Here is a 19,813-nt window from a genome sequence, read left to right as displayed (position 1 = left end):
TATAATTTCTTAATATCCATCCTCAAGGATCCAATCATGTCAATAGTGCTACGTATGACTGTTCACGAATGTTATGGCTATTTGCAGGAATGGAACGAGTAATTGTACAGATTTTTCCGATGTCAACATGTTTGTGTTCACCTCTGGCAGTTGTCAGTCAATCGCTGACACCACATTTTATATATGGTCTATAGTGTGAATGTGGTCTGGCCTGACCATATGACAACAGATGGTGAAGCTGTCTGTCTCCATGCATTCCCTCTCTTTTTGTTATCTCTCCATTTAACTGCTTTCCTGTGTGTTTCAGAGCGTGTGTCTGTCCAGACTGGACATTTGTAACACGCCCATCGTAGACTACCCAGCCGTGTCTCTGTCCAAAGCTCTGCTGACCAGCAGGCTCACAGTGCTGCACCTTCACAATGCGCAGCTCAGCGGAATGCCACTATTCACACTGGGTATGACGTACATTACACTCACTCACTCACTCACTCACACAACTGATGACTCCTCATCTTTGGAGACTAAAGCCCAATTTATACTCCTGCGTAAAGTGCTCTGCGTAGGTTACGCAGAATCCTCTGCGTCGACGGAGAGCCTGTCGGGGAGCCTCTGCGTCGTCTCCTACTGCACAAAATATTTTAAGGTGTCCGTCACTTCGTCAAGGGACAACGGAGACGGCAAGAGCTGTGATTGGTCCTCAGGACAGGCCGAAGCTGCTCTGTGCCGGCTCACAGTGCGCACCGACGCGGGGCTGATCACCGCCGACTTCGTTGCTGCCAAAATATAAATACGTCATATCTTAACACACACAGCACATGTTTAGACTCTAAATGGCTAATTTCTCGCCTCAAATTATCTTAAAACTGTGTTCCGTGACACAGAAAAGTGAGAAAACAACAACAAAATCAACAACAACAGTCTTTCTCTCTCGGACGCCATTGCTCACTGTAGCCAGAAGCACAACAACCTTGCGCAGCGACCCCTTCTGATCAGGCGGGAAATTGCAGCGCGTATCCGCAGTCGGATAAAGCATTACGCAGTCGGAGAAGTATAACGGGGCCTTAACTACTGACCATGTGTGACTGTGGACTGTGTTTCTACAAGAATGTAAGTGTGTGTGTGTGTGTGTGTGTGTGTACGTGTGTGTGTGTGTGTGTGTGCGTCCGTGCACGTGTATGTGGGCGGATGAGTTGTGGTGTGTCCTGTGGCCAGCAGGACCAGAATTTGACCTGTGACCATCTCTGCAGGTCTAGATCCAGATTAGAGGGCTAATCTCTTAACTTGTCACGTTACACATCACTGCACACATCTATGACAGCTCTGGCAGCGAGGACACACACGTACACACAGTCAAGGTTAGGCAATAATACGCCACGTAGTGCTTAGCAAGATTTTGAGGTAGCAGTAAAAATAGCACATTTTCCTGTATCCATCAGGCTTTCAATTGACTCCAATGTAAATACACTGGTGACACATTTAGAGAGCAGAGCGAGCGTGGATATCCATTCACATTGATAAAATATCCAGATTAGGCCTGACAAATATTCACTGTTGGCTCACACTTTTATTTTATTACTATCATCAACATTTCCATGACCAATAATAAATCAGCCATTGATAGTACTTTATAGAACAGGCTGTATATTCTTTATTATTAAACACATTGAAATGTTTCCTGATATTCAAGGGAAAATTGCAATAACGCATCTATTATTTATTTGTTGGATATCTATAACCACTAGATGGAGGCGGCAGCAGTAGATGTTGTTTGTGGAGTTCCTTGAATGCATCTTGTAGTAATTTGTGCTTTTAAGAGAGTTGTGTCTTAGCCAGAGACGACAAAGACAAACAGAACCTAGAAAAAACAAAGTAGCTGGCAGTGAGAAATACTGTGTATGGAAATATGCTGTCCCAACTTTGTACGGAAAGGAGAACCACTCTCTCACCCAATTAAAGGATGCACATTAAAGCACATTATCATCTTATATGAGATAGGACCCATTGTGGAAGGCTGGCCTTGAGGTTGCACTGTAGCTGTGATAGACTGATTGATGGCAGGTGAACTTGAGCATGAAAATGAGAGCACAGCAGGAGTCGCCGCCTACTGAAATGACTGCAATAAAGCTCACTCAGAGGTACTCCATTCCAACATGAAGAAGAAGTTTTCGAGGCCTCCCCAGTTAAAAGATTTCAGGATCTCCAAAAAAAGGTCACTGTTTTCTTTCCTTTAAATTTCCTAATTATCGTTCTAAATTTAGAGTGATATTGAATTAATGGACATTCCCTGTGCATCTGTGTAATGTGTACTGTACTGTGGTGTACATGTGTCTGTGTTGCCTCTGCCGCCTTCACAACTCGATCAATGCCACAGATTTGATCAAGCCTGTTGGGCTGCATGTGGAATGCCAACATTGTCATTAGGCACAGGGGGGACCAAATGGTGGAATCGGTGGGATTGATCCGGTCGACTCCACTGCGAGCGCCCAATACCGCAATCAGGGGCCCCCCCACAATCGAAGGCAATGATCCTCAGCCGGGACCCCCTGTCGAGAGACGGGGGGGGGGGAGGGGGGGCTTGGTAGAGGCAGGGAGCAGGGTGTAGTGGGGTGAAGGATGAAAATGGAAGAATGAGGGTTGTGTGTGTGTTTGGGATGTGGGACGGTTAAACATCAAATCAAACTGATCCAGGAAGATCAAGTTGGGTCTTTTTCTACTCCGAGCTGAGAAGACGACCCATTTTGTCCCAACAAAATGTTTGGAAGCAGAACATAGTAAAACATTTGACCATGAACTGTACCACATTTTGTATCATTCACAATTATAAACAATGAGGATCAGAAAGGAAGGGCAATTTCGATCTTGTGTTGGGCAGCATTGCACCTGTATATATATACAGTGCAGCCTGCCAAAACTTATTTGAAGAAAAAGATATAGTGGTGTCAGTTTTTACACGATTAGAAATGCTACATCATGATGTAAAAGGAATAGCTATGTAAGTGGAAGAGTGATATCATCAGGAGCTGCTGGTCTAATGCAAGTTAATTCAGAGATTTAGGAGTTTCCCACAAAGAAGTGGTGGATGCAGCAGTGGATTGCAAGGCAAAGACAAAATGTAGGCACTCAATAGGCTCAACCTTGTAAAATCTGTAGCTTCTCTTAAATTTACTGTTAGACAGACCTTTTCAAGTAATGTAATTTAACACAATTGCTCACTCTCCAGTACCAAAGTACAAGGACAAAATTTACATTTTTAGAGTGAAAGGATACAGGAGCTGCTAAACCACTGGTGCCTCATATGGTAAGTTTATGTCAAAATAACAGAATTGAACTTGGATCAACAAGTCTGATACCATGAAGTAAAAACCCTGATTTACTCTTTGAACTTTAGTGTGGGGTGAGTGAGTGTTTTACAGAGTGGGACAATAATGGGTTTACTGTTAAAAAAGGAGTCCTAACATAAGGCAGAGGAAGAAGGAAAGGAATATAAAAAAAAAAAAATGGTTTGATTACTTTTACAGGTACAGAGCTTCATCTCAGGTTTCCATGTTAAACTAATATTCTGCTTCAAACAAACGTGATAATTTGAACACTCTTTTATTTCTGTTGGTGTCCACAGTTGGTGCACTGAAGATAAACAGGGCTTTGCAAGAACTCCATCTCACCAACAACTCGCTGAACAGCTACCAGGATGCACTGCAGCTCGGAGACCTGCTACGCTACAACGCCACTTTAAAGACGCTGGAGCTCAGCAACAATGCTCTGGCAGATGCTGGTAAAAGTCTAAGTTTCCCCTCAATGACCGGATGTTGGCTTACGTAAAAATGCATATATTCCATTTGTCCAATTGATCATCTAAGTGTATCTTATTTGTGACATTTATTTATTGGCGGGCTAGTGTATAATATGTAATATGTGCTGAATAAAGTAACAAGGAAATTCAGTGAAAACAGTGTGCTATATTGTAAGTTGGAGAAAGAGCAGGAACACAGAGGAACACCTTTATAATAATTCCTTGTTAGCTATCTGGACATGAAGAGGGTGTAAAAAGGTAAAAATGAAGTTTGAAGTGCTTGTTGATTTCCTATTGCCTGCAGGTCTGGAGGAGCTGTGTAATGGTCTGAGGTGGCAGACAGCAGGTCTGAAGGTCTTACTGCTGAGGAACAACCACATCACTGCACATGGCATGGTCTTTCTTGCCAATATTCTGGTAGGGAACAAATATTGCCTGCTCTTTATTTGAAAAAATAATGGTCTGCTATGGTTACTGCTCCTGAATGTGAGAGTCCAGACATTTTCAGGAATGTCTCCCATCAGCTTTCTAGCCAAATATCCATAAAATGGCTTCACCTGAATGGTCCAGAAATGATTGTGCTGTTGCAAATATGTCAGATAATTTGCCTTGTGTTTGTCATAATTTGAACAGCAACATGCAGCAAAATGTCTGCACCCGATTTCATTTCAACACCATCAACAATTGCCAGAGGTCAAGTTTGGGCTTTTTCAAGTGTTACGAGGTAGTAACATCTTGTCAGCACAGCACCGAGCAAGCTACATTTTTCCGACTTTTCTCTTAAACGCAGTGGCTCCGATGATAATGGAACACAGCATAAAAGTGCTGTGAATAGTAACCAGGATAAGAAAATGATCTGTCCAACAGTTACCCACTCAAATCTAATTCTGGCTGTGCAGTGATCAAAACAGCACTCGGCACTAAGCTAAGCTAATCTCTTTCTCTTTATCCAGAATTTAGGAAATGAAAAGCTCAGAGACTCATCCGGAGCATTTCCCCCCTCCGAAAAAAAAAATGTCCCGCCTCCACGCATTTCACTATAGACTTCTAATAACATGCATTCCTTCCACCTGATTGGCAGCATAAACTGTACCTTCCTGTCATGTGAGTGGCGAATGGGGAAGTCAGAAGGCTAGAAATTAAAGGCCTGCAACACACACACACACACACACATACATTGCCTGTCTCTTCCAGTGTTACCAAAAGAAGGAACAGTTTAAATAATAGATGTGTGTTAAGCAGGGCTGCTCATGTGGCCTGCCAGTCATGAGGATAAGTAGATGTCCTCACAGGCCGTAATGATGATAATTATATACCCGTCGCTGGTCGTGTTGAATATGATGATGAGGAGAGCTGTTATTAACCTTTCTGCTTGGTGTGTCCTCTCTGTCCTCCTGGTTGTTGTCTTTTGAAGGACCAAGATGAGGGGCGGCATATCTGGGCTTTTAAATCCACTTGATTTCAGTTTGTAGAATTTGACTCTTGGAATCTTAAAATTTCTTCTTTCTTTGGTATATTTTTTTTTTTAAATAAAAAATATCCTTTTTGTGCATGTCCCTCATTCCTTGCTTCCGCTTTTATCATCTTGTTTAAGCCGGCATGTCGTGAGAAAGCATACTGTGTGTTTGGTGGTTTCACACTCCTGCCTCCCCCTTCCTCTCATACTTCTCACTCCAACCCTCCCGTGGTTTACGTTTGACAGGCTTCAACCATGCTTGACTCTCACACACTCTCAACCACGCAGTCGCCTCTTTAATTGTCTGCTATTATCCCTCGTGCATAGCCATTCAACAAGCTCTTCCTCCCTCTCCTCTTCAGTGGCGAAACGTCTTGCCATGCATGCATTGGATGTGCCAGTGCCTCTGTGTGCCGCAACTCAGCAAGGGAAAAAATGAGGTGGTGGTGGGAAGGGAGGGTGCTCTCAAGTGTGTTTGCGGTGCAAATTAACTCCAAAGAAGATGCTCTCTGGGTCTGTTCCTCGCCTTCCTGGCTTTCCTTCCGCCCCCATGCTCAATCTCTTCAGAGCAGTGACCAAAAGAGTTAAACAAGGGTGGCGAGGCGAGGGGCAACCAAGGAGTGGGTGGTGCGTTCCTCTTCAAGCTGTTGGGCAACACGGGCCCCATGTGCCCCAGACACCCCCAGCTTTATGCACCAGCTAATCATGCTTACATGCTAATGCGGCTCTGGAGAGTGAAAGCCGAAGAAGTTGTGAGCTTTTAACATGAAAGGAAACAATTTCAAGAAGGAATAATAGTCACAGCATAATAATGATGATGATAATTAAAACTTCTCAGCTCTTTCACACTCACAGCACCGCAGAGTCTAAAGGAAAGATTCATTGGAGGGTAAAGTCATTCAGACTCATAGACTGATACACATCTAAAGCACTGAGGAAATTATGGGCCTTTCTGTGTGGAGTTTGCATTTCTACCTGTGTTTGCATGGGTTTTCTTTGGGTTCTCTGATTTCCTCCCACAATCCATAAACATGCAGAGGTAAATTAGAGTGAATGGTTGTTCATCTCTGTGTGTTGACCATGCAGTGGACTGCGACTGTAACCCAGCCTTTCACCCTGTCAACTGGGATTGCTCCAGGGGATCCCCCCATGACCCTCCTGTGGACGATAAAGCAGTAGCACATAAATAAGTGAGAAAGTGATTTAAATGCTTTTGTTTGTTGGTACCAAATGGGACTACCAATTTTGACAAAAATCAAGTTTGAGCAAGGTTTGCCTGGATGAACCCAGCTGCGCTTTAATTCCACTCTGCAGATACGTCCAGCAAAGACGGCACTTTAGATAATTTCAGCATCTCCAGAAACTAATCACAAACCCCTGGCACAGGAAAAAGAACTCGGCTTATGTTTACATCCAACATGGCGGTCACCAAAAAGCAGCTGTCTTTCAATCCAACTGTTGCTACCATTTTAAGTGACCTGTGCCACACAGCTCCCCCAGCCAAAGTCGTTACGCCATTACTAGATAACCATGGCTGCTAGAAAACTACTACTACTACGAATGAAAACTTCTATTAAGACCATGGCCTCAGCTCAACAGGAAGTCAGCCATTTTGTATGTGACATCCATTTTGTGAATTTGCACATTTTCGTAAATGAATGGACTGGTCTGTGCATAATAATCATACCAACATTTAAAAAACACATCAGATTGTACTAAACATATCAAAGTTCATTACTGATCTGCTCGAAACTTCATACATGAGATAAGAAAACATCAGCACATGAAAACTGAGTCAGGCATAGCACCGCCAGCTGGCAGCTTGGCGGCTGCGAGGGCCTGCACAATGCTGTTTGCAGATTTTTTATTATTATTATTTCTCTTTCTATCACACAAGGTTGAACGTCGTACTTTCAACAGGCTGCTTGTCACATGCTGTGTTGTTGTGATTGTCCATTCAGGAGGACAGTTAAGCTTGTGTCACAGACTGTAGCCTGTGTCTGGTCCCAGTTATCATCATGCCATGACCTCAGCAAAACGTGTTTCACAGCCAATACTGAAGGTCCTGGAGGTCCTGGATCTGGCTGAGAATGTCCTCGAGAACGAGGGGATCCAGGTGATCAGGACATCTCTCATGGTGAACTGCTCATTGCTGCAGCTCGGCCTGTCCAAAACCAACATCACCTGTGAAGGTACAACCCAAACACTAATCCACTCTTTAAATGTTGTAGCATTTGCCTGTTTAAGGGAAACATGATTTCATGTCATTAACATGAGGCCCATATAAGTGAAAATGTGCTATTGGTTTTTATCGTACATTTTTATAAATAATATCAAATTAAGTAAAACTGTGTTGTGCTTACCAGTTATTTTTTTCTTTTTGTGTCATCATTTCTTATAGTTGACCTTATGAAATAGCTTCTTTTGTTCAAAACTCATATGGATTACAATTTATTCTCATTGCACAACCTTTATGCTATAAAGCAGTCATTCCAAAGCACTTGATAGGGACCCACAGATGGGTTGCGGGAGATATTTGTTTTGGGGTCCACAAACACATCTTCAGATTTTCGCCAACCTTTGAGATAAGATTTATGTTTAAAGGTTTAAATAGAATGCATACAATTACATTTTTATTTGTTCAACAAACATCTATTTGAAATTATTATTTTACCAAATCAAAATATATTGGGTTTTACAGATATGGCTGTAAATTAGTAAGTAGTCAAAGTCTTGTTATTACTGATATTGTGATTTGGATGTCCATGGTTTGCCATCTTTAAAAAGTGGGTCCCCATATAAAAAGCTTTGGGAAACACTACTATAAAGAACATTATATGATCTTGTTGGCAAATGACCGATGATTTTGAACATAGTGCCTATAGCTAACCAATTACATTGTAGCTAAGTTTGTGGTTGTGGTTGTGGTTTGGCATGAGCATTTTTCATGTTCCCTCAACACATTTTACATTTTACAGTGACTCACCTTTCTCACCAGTGCTACTTGAGCGTGGGGCTCACAGAGAAGATTTGTTCTCAAGAACAGCAGCACTCTTATGTGAGATGTGCCCAAGATGTGCATCTTGTGCAGGAAATGTGGCTGCTCTAATCTGATAATATGTTCTGCAATGAATCCTCACTGTTCAGCAATCCAGTGCGGCGCAGGACTTGGTGACAGAATAGCCTGTTAAAAAGAGTCTGGACAAAGGATGTCAGTATAGCTTTCAAGACTAAATCAATGTGTTATATCTAACTTGTGTTTTCCTGGTTGAAGGTGCTGTGGCATTGGCTGAGTTCCTCGCTGAGAACCATCACATTCAGCGTCTGGACCTCCTTCAGAATGAGGTGAAGGTCGGGGGCCTGATGGCCTTGTGTCTGGCCCTGAGAATCAACCGCTCACTTGCTATTCTGGATTTGGACCATGTTCCCCCAGAGGAGCAGGTAGGCGATTTAAGGCTGCACCATTTCATCCGTCCTTCCATTTTCTACCGCGTTATCCTCCACAGGAGGGTGGCGGGGGGATGCTGTGCCAATCTCAGCTGATATAGGGCGATAGGCGGAGTACACCCTGGACAGATCGCCAGTCCATCGCAGGGCCACATACACTTGTGCTCATAACATTACATACCCAGACAGAATTTATGATTTCTTGGCCATTTGTCAGAGAATATGAATGAAAACACACTTTCACTCATGCTTTGTGGTTGGCTGAAGTTGCCCTTTATTGTAAAACAACTGTTTATTTATCGTAATGACAACAGAAATCTAATTAAAGCTATACCTTTCTTGCATGTCTCACAGCACTGAGTACAAATTTGAAGATGAACAAATCCCTCAAAGACCCACCCTTCAGCGGCTATGCGCATGCACAATTCATTAGCAGCCTGGACACAGAGGTAATCGCTGTTCTGACTTTAGGCTGGGACTGTGGAGGTTTCCGTGCTTTGGGAGGTGATCTCGACAACACACGCCGCTTGTTGAGCTCAGTAACTGCAGAGTGATACGTGCTTTCACGTGAGAGTCTCCAAACACCACAAAAAGTCGGGAGATTTAGCGACAAAGTCGCCATGTTGGCAACGCTGCTCTCTCAGAGATGTGCGCGACTCGCAAGCTGTGACAGCGATCGGCGAGGCGCGCGACAGATGACAGAGTCGAGGCGCGTGACAGAAGACAGACAGGTAGCTCGGCCAATTATTTAATTCAGTCCAAATATTTTAATTGTCCATACCTTTATCATAATAATATGAAAATTAAATAATGATGAGTTTCAAAACCTGGTGGGTTTATCTTACATTTTAGAGTGCCATACGCTTATTAGGAGCAATTTAAGATTACAAAAGGAAAGTGTAAAAATGCGAGAAAGGTATGTATAGGTTTAAGAAGTGGAAAAGTAGGGGTTCGGTTGAAACCAAACCACGGTCAGATAGACCAACTAAAATGTTAGCCACAACTGCCAGGAAAATTGTTGGGGATGCAAAGAAAAACCCACAAAATACAGGACTCTCGGAAAATAATGTGGTGTGGTTGTTTCAAGATGCACAATAAGGAGGCACACAAAGATGGGTTGCATGGTCGAATTGCCACAAAGCCATTACTACTCAAGTGCCACAAAGTATCCTGCTTACAATACACCAAACATGGGACGTACTTGGACATTCCAACACGACAATGATCCAAAACACAAGGCCAAGTCGACCTGTCATTGGCTACAGCAAAAGAAAGGGAAGGTTCTGGAGTGGCCATCTCAGTCTCCTGACCTCAATATCATTGAGCAAGACAGCCCAATAATTTACAGCAGGGACGCCAGGGTTACGGCCCGGCCCGACTGTACGTCCTATCTGGCCCGAGCGATAAGGGAAAACAATTTTTAAAATATATAGCCTACTTTAATTTCCGGACTTTAAACCGCTACTTCTTTTCCACACGGCTCGGATGACCAGTGGCGAGAAGTCATTCACTGGGGCTTGCCACATGCGAGGAGCGGCTTTTGCTCGGGTCTGCCGGTGGATCCTGACATCGTGGGGCGTGTGTGGTAAAGTCCGCGATCACCGGCGGGTTTCGGGGAGGCTGGACAGCTGCGTGATGAAGAGAACGGCACACGCACAGATTCGCCTCGGGACGAGGGTGGGGGTGGGACCGACGGCGAGGGAGAGACTGTGACTGACGGAGTCGTTCTGGGGTTGTTCGGGTCCGGTGCTGAAGAAGACGACTTCAGTGGTTTTAGTGTGCGGCTTATATTCAGGTGCGCTCAATAGTCCAGAAATTAGGGTATATATTTAATTTTCAAATGGAATCCTCAGCTGCAGCTGCGCTGGTAGTGCTGATGGTAGACTAGTCATCTTTTAATTGGCCTAATTATGCATTGACGGGTTTACACTTGTGTTATTTAAAGGAAATGTGTTTTGTTAGCACCTAGTCTATTTTGTTGCATTTCTAATTTATAAATGTAGGCTACTTGAGGGTCACTGTCTCTTGCTTTAGGCTGGAGAAAATTGGAAATTTCCCCACTGCGGGACTAATAAAGGACTATCTTATCTTATCTTAATTGTAATGTATGTAATTGTAGGTCTCATTGTGAGGATATTTTGGTGCCAATGCAATTTATTTTTGATGTGTATGCCTTCATGAATAATTTCAAATTGCCTACATATCCATTTGTTGAGTCAGTGTTTGGTCTTTTAAGTCCGAAAGTGTAATCTGGTCCCATGAGGTCTCACTTGAACACAATCTGGCCCCCTGTCCAATTTCATCCTGGCACCTCTTGTTTAGAGTGATGCAAAACCTTTTCAAAGCAACAAAGAAAAATACTGTTTATGGTTAGTTCTGTTTCTCTGTGGATCGGGCCTCCGTTTCCACCTTTGCTGACTAAAAGGCACCCCTTCAAACTAAAATGGACGCAGCAGTGTTTTCAAACTTCTCTGTTTTAGACTACAAATGGTCAGGAAAGTGTGGATGTCAAGCCTGTGTTTCAGCTTTGTGGGCAGTCAAATGACTGTGGGTGTCTTCAATTAAAAATATCCCTCTAATTCAGAATTAACAGATATTAGTAGTTGAATCAGACTCACTCACAGATTTGTCACTTGGAGACACAAGTAAGTCATTTGTGTGTCAGTTCATTAGAGATGTTTTTTTCCCCTCTCTCTCTCTGTGTTCCATGGCTGCAGAGGCCTGAGGAAAATGATGCCATAACTTTAATACATGCCCCTGCTGGATTCACAAAATAATTACCCACACTTGCCATCTGTTTGTCATGATTTTATCTCCGCTAACTTATTTGCATATTAAAGCATTAATTAAAATCTCAGAGGAACGGGATGCTTATTTTAAAATTAACTCTGAAGGCGATCCGTACACAGCTTCCAAAGTTGTTTTATTTTTGTTTGCAGTGGTTTTCTGTTTGTCTGCGTGTTGTTTACACGATTAAGTCAGATTTTTATGAAATGTCTCCTCTGGCAAAAGTCAGATGGCAAGATGTGCCAGATTTTAGAGACGCATCTTTTAAGAGTCCTGACGCTTCTGTGATTGTTTGTCATTAAAGCCAGGACATCTTCTGTTTTTTCCTCTTCCTCTCTTTTCTTTTTTTGCACCTTCCCCAAAGTCCCCCATATTGGTGCCTCTGTTTTCATGCTACTCTAAGCCACCGAGAGACATGATTAGCATTTTCACCATTGTTGGAAGTTAGTGTGGCTGGGTATTTTAAGCGAATGGTAATAAGGGGAATTTTTAAGCTCTGTCAGGTTTTGGAGTCACACAGCCGGGATTTGTTTCGGTGTGGCAAATCCAGGTGGGAGTAGTGACAATTGTATTAAGAAGCAAATCTTTCCATCAGAAAACAGCGGGTGGCCAGATCAAGTGTTCTCGCTCAGTCTCATTCCCCGGGTCGCCAAGGAATTCATGAAAATTTCATTCCAGTGGCAGAAAATAAGTGTGGGTATGAATGTGACTGACTGACAGGGAGGGTTATGGCAGAACATTGTGTGTGTGTGCTTGTGCGTGTGTTTGACAGTCGCTGATGTGGAGTTTGGGTGTTTATACATGTGTTTTCCGTATGTGTGTGGTTTGAGAGCAACGCGGGGGTGCAGCGACAACTGAAGATGCACATATTTAAAAGGCGAGAAAAGAAGATGGCGGGATGGGAGGGGTGGAAATCTGGGTCCTCTCGTCTTTGTTTACAAGAGTCAGATTTTTCATGTCTGTTGCCACACTGCTCCATTTGATCAGTGGCCTGCTTGCTGTTAATTATTAATTATTTACCCTGATAAAATATTCATGTTAGCCCGGCCCTTGTGGAAAGCAGGCTTTTTCCAAGGGGCAAGTTCTCACTGTAGCCACTGTAAGGTGGAGCTGTTTACACATTCTCATCAGGGACTCTGTCAACCCAGCTAATGAACCACACTTCCTCTTTGCCCGACATGCTCTTAATTCATCACGGGTCGGATGAGGGGGGCTGTTTACCTGTTTGATGCTCAGATAAATGGACTTGTGTTATGGCCAGTGTGAGCATTATACTGTCAGTGCTTCTCCAGCATGAGAATTTGGTGATAAAGCTGAAGAATGTCCTCCCCTCAATGTCGCCTGTCAGTGAGGTGCAGCTTTTAGACAATGGTTAGCTCGCTGAGTGATAATTACAGCTCTCTCTGTGTGTGTGTGTGTGTGTGTGTGTGTGTGTGTGTGTGTGTGTGTGTGTGTGTGTTTGTGTGTGTGTGTGTGTGTGTGTGTGTGTGTGTGTAAGGAAAGGCAGTTCAGGTTGTTTCAGTGTTCAGAAATAAAAAAAAATGTGGTTGTCCTGTTGAAAACTGTCTTTAAAAGCCGTTATAATGGGGATTTCATAATGCTGTTACGCTGATTTGACTCGGTACTGAATGTGTCATAATTAAAAAGAAGAATCCATTGAAAGAGAAGAGGAGGGAGACAGGTGGACAGGATATGGTAGTGACATCTGAGAAAAGATACAGTCTGTAGAGGGATTGCTGTGGGAAATGTAAGGCACAGAGGGAGTATTTGAAGGGCTCTTATTTTCACAGCAGTGTGAGACACAGAGGTCTGTGGGTGTGTGTGTTTTGGGGGCACCCTCGCTGTCATGGTCAGTCCCAGTGGGGTTGGTATAGGTGACAGGATGCCTGACCATGCATGTAGTCGGCACTCGGGTTTCACCTGGCATGATGATGACTCGGGTCGCTCAAGGGAATAGAGTTGTACGCAGGCAGACACCAGCAACCAGGCAGAACAAAGCTCCCAGCAAGGCCTCTGAGGGCAGTGAAAGAAGAGCCTAGAGCAGCCCGTGGAGACCCGGCCTCACACTCAGTCAGTTACACACCTCACTCTCACAGCTCAGAGAAAGGAAAGACATTTAACCAAGTGAATCAGAGGAGGACAGCTTATTTCTCCTGACCTAACAAAAGAAACTCACCTGAAGGAGTTTCCACTGTCACTGTAGTCTCTTAACCTTGGACCATGATGCAGATAATAATTTATCTGTGAAAAGACACAGGCAGGGCAAGTGAAGCATGCATACAAACATGATGAAGTGACCTGTCACTGTTAATTAAACATTGGTAACTTTCTCCTAAGTGAAAGTTGACAGCAGTTAATTATTGTTTTAAGCTTCTTTATTAAATGAAAACAGCCAACATGTGTAATATGTAGTAATATATCAAAGAGCTCAGTGGTAGTCGTCTTTCAACTGGAAGGTTGCAGCTTTGATTCCTGGTTTTGCTAGTCTACATGCTAATGTGTTCTTGGGCAAGACACTTAGCCCCACGTTGCTCCTGTTTGATAAAATCGACTACTTACAACGTGTTAACAGCTGTATTAATTATGTTGTATTCACTGGGTGATAACACCTAATCACATAAAGAAAGACGATTGTCATTGTACGATAAGTGGTTTAAGAAAGTATATATGACAATTCAAAAAAATGTGTGGTTTAAAAAAGGAATGCAGCCTCAGTCAGAAATACATCCTGGACAAATAAAAACAAAGCCAGTAAACAGTGTTGTCCACATAACTGCATTATAGTCTTGATCAGCACCATTGGAGACCTTTGGAAACAGTAACACAGTCAGCCATATTCACTTCTAAATTTGTTCTTATCTCCCTCGACTTGGCAATCATCTGTGACAAAAAGTTCAGTTGAAAGACTTTTAGTTCAATTCAATTCAAGTCTATTTGTGTAGCACCAAAGCACTGTACATAGCAACATCATGGAGAGCAGAGAACCCCAACAATTCGTCTTATTCGCTGATATCAACTTTTAATTATAGCATAATAATAATGGTGATGATATGTAAGATAATACTTATTATAATAATAATAAAAGCCTCGAAACTGGATCTGGATCCTGCAACCTGCAAGATGAGGACAGAGAGAGAGAGGCAGGAAAGGAAGGAAAGACAAACTAGGGAGAGAAAGAACAAGGTTAATGACATAAAATGAAATGAATACTTTAAATTCCACTTTAACCTCATCGTTGGTCTAATTATAGAAATCCTTGCTCTTACTTTTCACCATTGTTTTTTTCTTGTCAGTAATACTGCCTGAAACTAGCATGCACATGCTAACTGTAGCAGAATGGTCACATATTGTATTTAGTCTGGACACAACTGGACAGTTGCTTGTTCTAATCTCAGCAGTTAACGGACTGGAGTACATCTGAGTAATTCCCATTGCTCTGCGTTAATTGGGTTAATTGGACACTCTAAATCAGGGGTCACCAACCTTTTTGAGACAGAGAGCTACCTTAAGGGTAAAAAATAATATGGAGGGCTACCATATAATATTTTTTTGTTTGTTTACCATTTCAATGATTAATATTATGCATTCAACTGCATACACATTCCTTCCAGTGCTTACTCCTAACGATTACCAGTTTTTATAAACAATATCAAAGATATTTTACTGACAGATCATACGGATACATGCAAGTGAGGTGAAGTGATTGGCTGCCCGCGGGCTACCAGGTGCCCGCGGGCACCACGTTGGTGACCCCTGCTCTAAATTGACCCTAGAAATGAGCAGCCACATCCAGTGTATTCCTAGTGCCAGTCCCAAGCCCTGATAAGTGGGAGGTTTCATCGGGCATCGCATCCGGCATGAAACAAATGCTCATGTATGTGCATTTGTCTGAAATGAAAATGCAGCAGCATGGATGTAACATGTGCTACCAGCAAAAGTACTTGACTGAACTATCGTCATGTCCTCCACCAATGCACAGCATTGCTCTTTTAGAATCCACGTTTTCCCCTGATGCCTCTGAAAGGGACAAAGTTGGATTAGTCTCATACGAGAAGGGCTGAGGTTGCTGGGAGGTGCTTGCTCTCTGCAAACACAACAACAGCAGCAGCAGAAACACACTCCTCGCTGCACTCCTGATGTATTTTCAGGCGAAAACAGGCATATTTGCCAGATGTGTAATTTACTGCTGCTCTCATTTGCATATTAAAGCCTTAATTAGCTCCTCTGAGCGCGTGTGTGTTTGTGTGTGAGTGAGTGAGCGGGTGAAGGGCTTGGGGGGTGTAGTGTAATCACTTGGACGTGTAGTGAAGGGGGGTCTGGATGGGGGCCGGAGGGAAGCACCGTCACTTTCCTTCCCTGGTTCCCCCTTTCGGACCAGTGGGTTCTGATACAGAGCGAGGTGGAGTTCTTTGAAGAAGAACACTCGACGTGTCTGCTTGTCACTGTTAATGTTTGACAATCGTCAAACCAAGACGTTTGGCCGGTGCGATTACAGGGAGCCGAGCTGAGTTATTTCTTCTCATGCTGTGTCCCATTTACATAGGAATTCGTACGTCGGAACCGGTTGAAAGTTGAGAAGTTAGAAATCCAAGTTGAGGAATTGTTCCTGTGTAATGACCTTAGAAAACAGAGTTGGAAATGGAACACACCATTTTAGTGAGAATGTGTTCTAATTGACGTTCACATCTGGGTCAATTGACTGCAATGCATGTTTTGTTTTTACCAGGTTTACCGCCACTAAGCACTGGTAGGAAAGCAACACCTTGGTAATAATGTCCAACTCAGCTGCTGTTCAGTAGTGATGAGATCAGCAGTTTATTTGAGTGTAATGAATCACTTGAATCAGCTCATTAAAATGATTAGTTCAAAAGATTTGTTCACCAAATCGTTCAGTGCAGGAGCCCAGTGCCCTGCTACGTGACTCACCTCCTCCCTGAGTGCAGTACTTTTAATTAATAATAATATTAACCACTGCAACATTTTCACTGAATCCTTTGTGTTGTTGTTTCATTTGTGGTGTCACAATTCACAGAATTAGAAAAAAAAAAAAAACACCACAGGGTCACTGGTAATGGCAAGAAATGTGTCGGTTTAAGCCCAATGTATACTTCTGCGTAAAGTGCTCTACATAGGTTTCGACCGGAGAGGCTGTCGGATAGTCCCTGTGTCGTCTCCGGCTGCACAAAATATTTTTTAAGTGTCCGTCACTCCATTTAGGGAAAACGGAGACGACAAGGGCTGCGATTGGTCCTAAGGACAGGCCGAGGTAATGCTGCTCCACAGATGCGGAGCTGATCACCAATGACAGCGTAGCTACCAAACGATAAATACGTCATATCTTAATACACAAACCACATGTTTAGAATCTAAATGGCCAATTTCTCGCTTCAAATGATCTTAAAACTGCGTTCCGGGACACAGAAAATATTTATTTCATGTGAGACAGTCTTTCTCTCTCAGAAGCCATTGCTCACTGTAGCAAGAAGCACAACTACCTTGCGTAGTGACCCCTACTGATCGGGCGGAAAATTGCAGTGTGTAGCCGGAACCACGACAGAGAACTATGAAGGCTGGAGAGGTCTCCGTGGTTAAGCAGTCGGATAACGCATTACGCAGTCAGAGAAGTATAATGTGGCCTTTACTCAGGTTCACAAATCCTGGGTATATCTGCAAATTTTAAAATTGGGAACGAGGTAATACTGTCCACGCTATGTTCACACTAGACCATGGACACCCAACCCTAGCCCTAGGTTTGAACAAACATCCAGATAACTTTGGGGTTGGCTCCTTCAATTGACTTGATAATTCCAAGTTCTATGAGTGAAAATATAAAGTAAAATAGGGTGAAATTGCTTGCGCATAACTGGTGTTTATTATTAACAATAAGATAATGAACACAACACAGCCATCCACTGTGGATGCTATCCTTTTCCACCACAACAACTAAAAATACACCGTGACTTTTGGATGATATAAATAGTTATCAGCAGTTACAGTTCAGTTCAGCAAATGTTGATATAGAAGAACTGTTGGTCGTTAATGGTCAGTCTGAAATTGTATAATACTCATAAGTACTGCTGATAAGTCATAAAGCTGTGGGGCTCGTAGTTGCTTCCTCGTGTAATGATAACTTTAGTCATTTGCCACTACTACAATACTACAACCACCATGACAGTCAAAGTAAGCTAAAGGGTACTTTGACTGTGTTTGGCTGCATAAAAAATACAGTATGCCTCATTTCAGGTTCAGATAATTTTCTCTCGGATTCAGTCGAGGCGGTGGGAGTCGCATTCTAGTCCACACTGAATTAGCATGTAAAATATACTTCACGTACAGTGGTCAGGTTATTACCAGTGTACACAGTAAGCAGAATGTTTGACCACTCTGGACTTTGTTGCAGAAAATTTTTTTTTGCAGAAGCATTTCCTTCCTTTCCTCTTTTGCTCCATCATAGGGACAACCTCAATGAGTGTAAATGTAAATATATAGTTCTTCTTGTAGAGACTAAATCACACAATCTATATAACAATGTATAGGGTTCAGGCAGATATCAAAGATATACAGTGTATATGAAACATAGTTTGACTGCTGAAAGGTGACTTTGTGAAAACTTTAGACACATTTTGCAGCTTTGCTGACACACACCAGACAGTGTGATTCAACATTTTCCGTGGAGCTGCTTGGTCGTTTTAATGCAGAGGAGTCTTTTCTCTGTGGTCATAGCCCAGTAAGTCCACATTCCCCATTCAGACACGCAAGTTGCTCACTCAAACAATTTGGCATAATGACCAAAACACTGGAGGTTCCAAAATTGATATGGGCCTCCTCTGAATAAGAGGAGCGTATGTATATTAAGCCCCCGCATAAGTGGGGGTATCGGATCGCATCGCCTTTCAACGGGCATGTCCTGAGGCGCCACGCTCAAACAGTCACCCATCAGCAGCTGGCAGCCTCTCATCTGACTACCATGAAGCCCCATGCGTGTCTATCTCTCCTGCTCCCTTCATCCACAAGCCACATCCCTTTCACTTTTGAATGGCGGGCTGACTGCAGAAATTGCCCCTGTCCACCATGCGCACTGAATATTTAACTATGAATATGAAATATCCGAGTTAGATCTTGGCAACGGCCCTCAAAAGTGAGACTCCCACCAACTCTCTCAGCACACACACACACACACACACACACACAAACACACACACACACTCACACCCTCCCAGTATCCCACTCACACTTTCTGCACTCATGAATCGATCATCCCACCTCTGTATGGAGAGATGTCAGTAGAGGAAGTGGTGAATGATCTTCTCCAGTTGGGCACCAAAGTCACCAAGTGGAGGCGAAACTGCAGACACTGAGGCTCTGCAGCTGATAAGGTGAGACTCCTTTAACAGAGTGCAGGGTTGTGGTGGAAAGAAGATACTGACAGAGCAAGAGGAAACATCACGGCTGAGGAGTTCTGAGCTGGCGGTTTGCCTCATTTTGCCTTTCTCTCCATTTAAGGCCCTTCCTCGAGACAAGTTACCCCCAGCTTTACTTTTAACCACACAGAGAAGACCAATGCTGTTCACAGATCTATACTATGCTACAATAGCTTTGTATGCTGTGCCCAACAATCAGCAGGGACTTGTTGTCCCCAACAATCAGCAGGGGTGTTGTGTCAAAGTTGCTAAAGGGCACACAAGAAAAAAATCCATCCATTCTACGTACAGTATCTTAATAACCCATTCAGCTCTCCGCCTTGCTGTTAGACAGCCTTTTCTGACTGGAAACTGAAGTTTGTAGACCCCTCACTATCGGTTCGTCGTCCTCAATATGATTTTATTAACCTTGGTTTATCGTCTAGTGGATAAAATGAAACCTTTGATGTCAGTCCAGAGTCAGTGTCCTACTGTCCAGTCTCACATCACTCATACTCTCTCCTAGCAACACCCCCTCCATCCCCCCGTCTGGACCGGGCACCATGGAGAGGAGGTAATTGGATTTGTTGTCACCTCCACTGGCTTGTGGGCCCAACCTGTCTGCTCAGTTTAGGGATGAAGACATCACAGTGACAGGGACCCTGGGACAGGATCAGCTGGTGTCCTGGACACCACTAATAAAGCCATGGTTATGCCACGGCCATGTCGCCATGGCTGCAGCCAGCTGTTACCTCTGCCACCTCTCCTCCAGTGCCAGTGCCCAGTCCACAGCTTGGGAAGTATGGTGGGGATGACACAATAAATGAAGAGTGGGCAGCCTTAATAAAGCAGATGTCGTTCTGTTGGAGAGGTCAGGGAGAGATCCTGTCCAACCCTCCTCTGAGGTTCCGGGCAATGCTGGCACCAAACACT

General features: G+C 43.4%; 1 protein-coding gene across 1 annotated transcript in view; it reads left to right on the top strand.

Annotated features, from left to right (window-relative positions):
• Positions 1-19,813, top strand: part of LOC310942401 (uncharacterized protein) — a gene marked incomplete at both ends in the record, with an annotated part of 66,246 nt that overhangs the window by 22,867 nt on the left and 23,566 nt on the right. Inside the window, 5 exons of the mRNA XM_083907781.1 lie at positions 308-455; positions 3,617-3,772; positions 4,095-4,207; positions 7,297-7,438; positions 8,521-8,687. Of these exons, the coding sequence (XP_083763907.1) occupies positions 308-455; positions 3,617-3,772; positions 4,095-4,207; positions 7,297-7,438; positions 8,521-8,687 (726 nt within the window). The remainder of the gene's footprint in view (positions 1-307; positions 456-3,616; positions 3,773-4,094; positions 4,208-7,296; positions 7,439-8,520; positions 8,688-19,813) is intronic.

This window comes from Microchirus variegatus, assembly GCF_963457635.1.
Source record: "Microchirus variegatus genome assembly, chromosome: 21".
Lineage (NCBI taxonomy): Eukaryota > Metazoa > Chordata > Actinopteri > Pleuronectiformes > Soleidae > Microchirus > Microchirus variegatus.
Note: the sequence above shows the minus strand (reverse complement) of the source record. Positions and strands in the feature narration are given on the sequence as shown.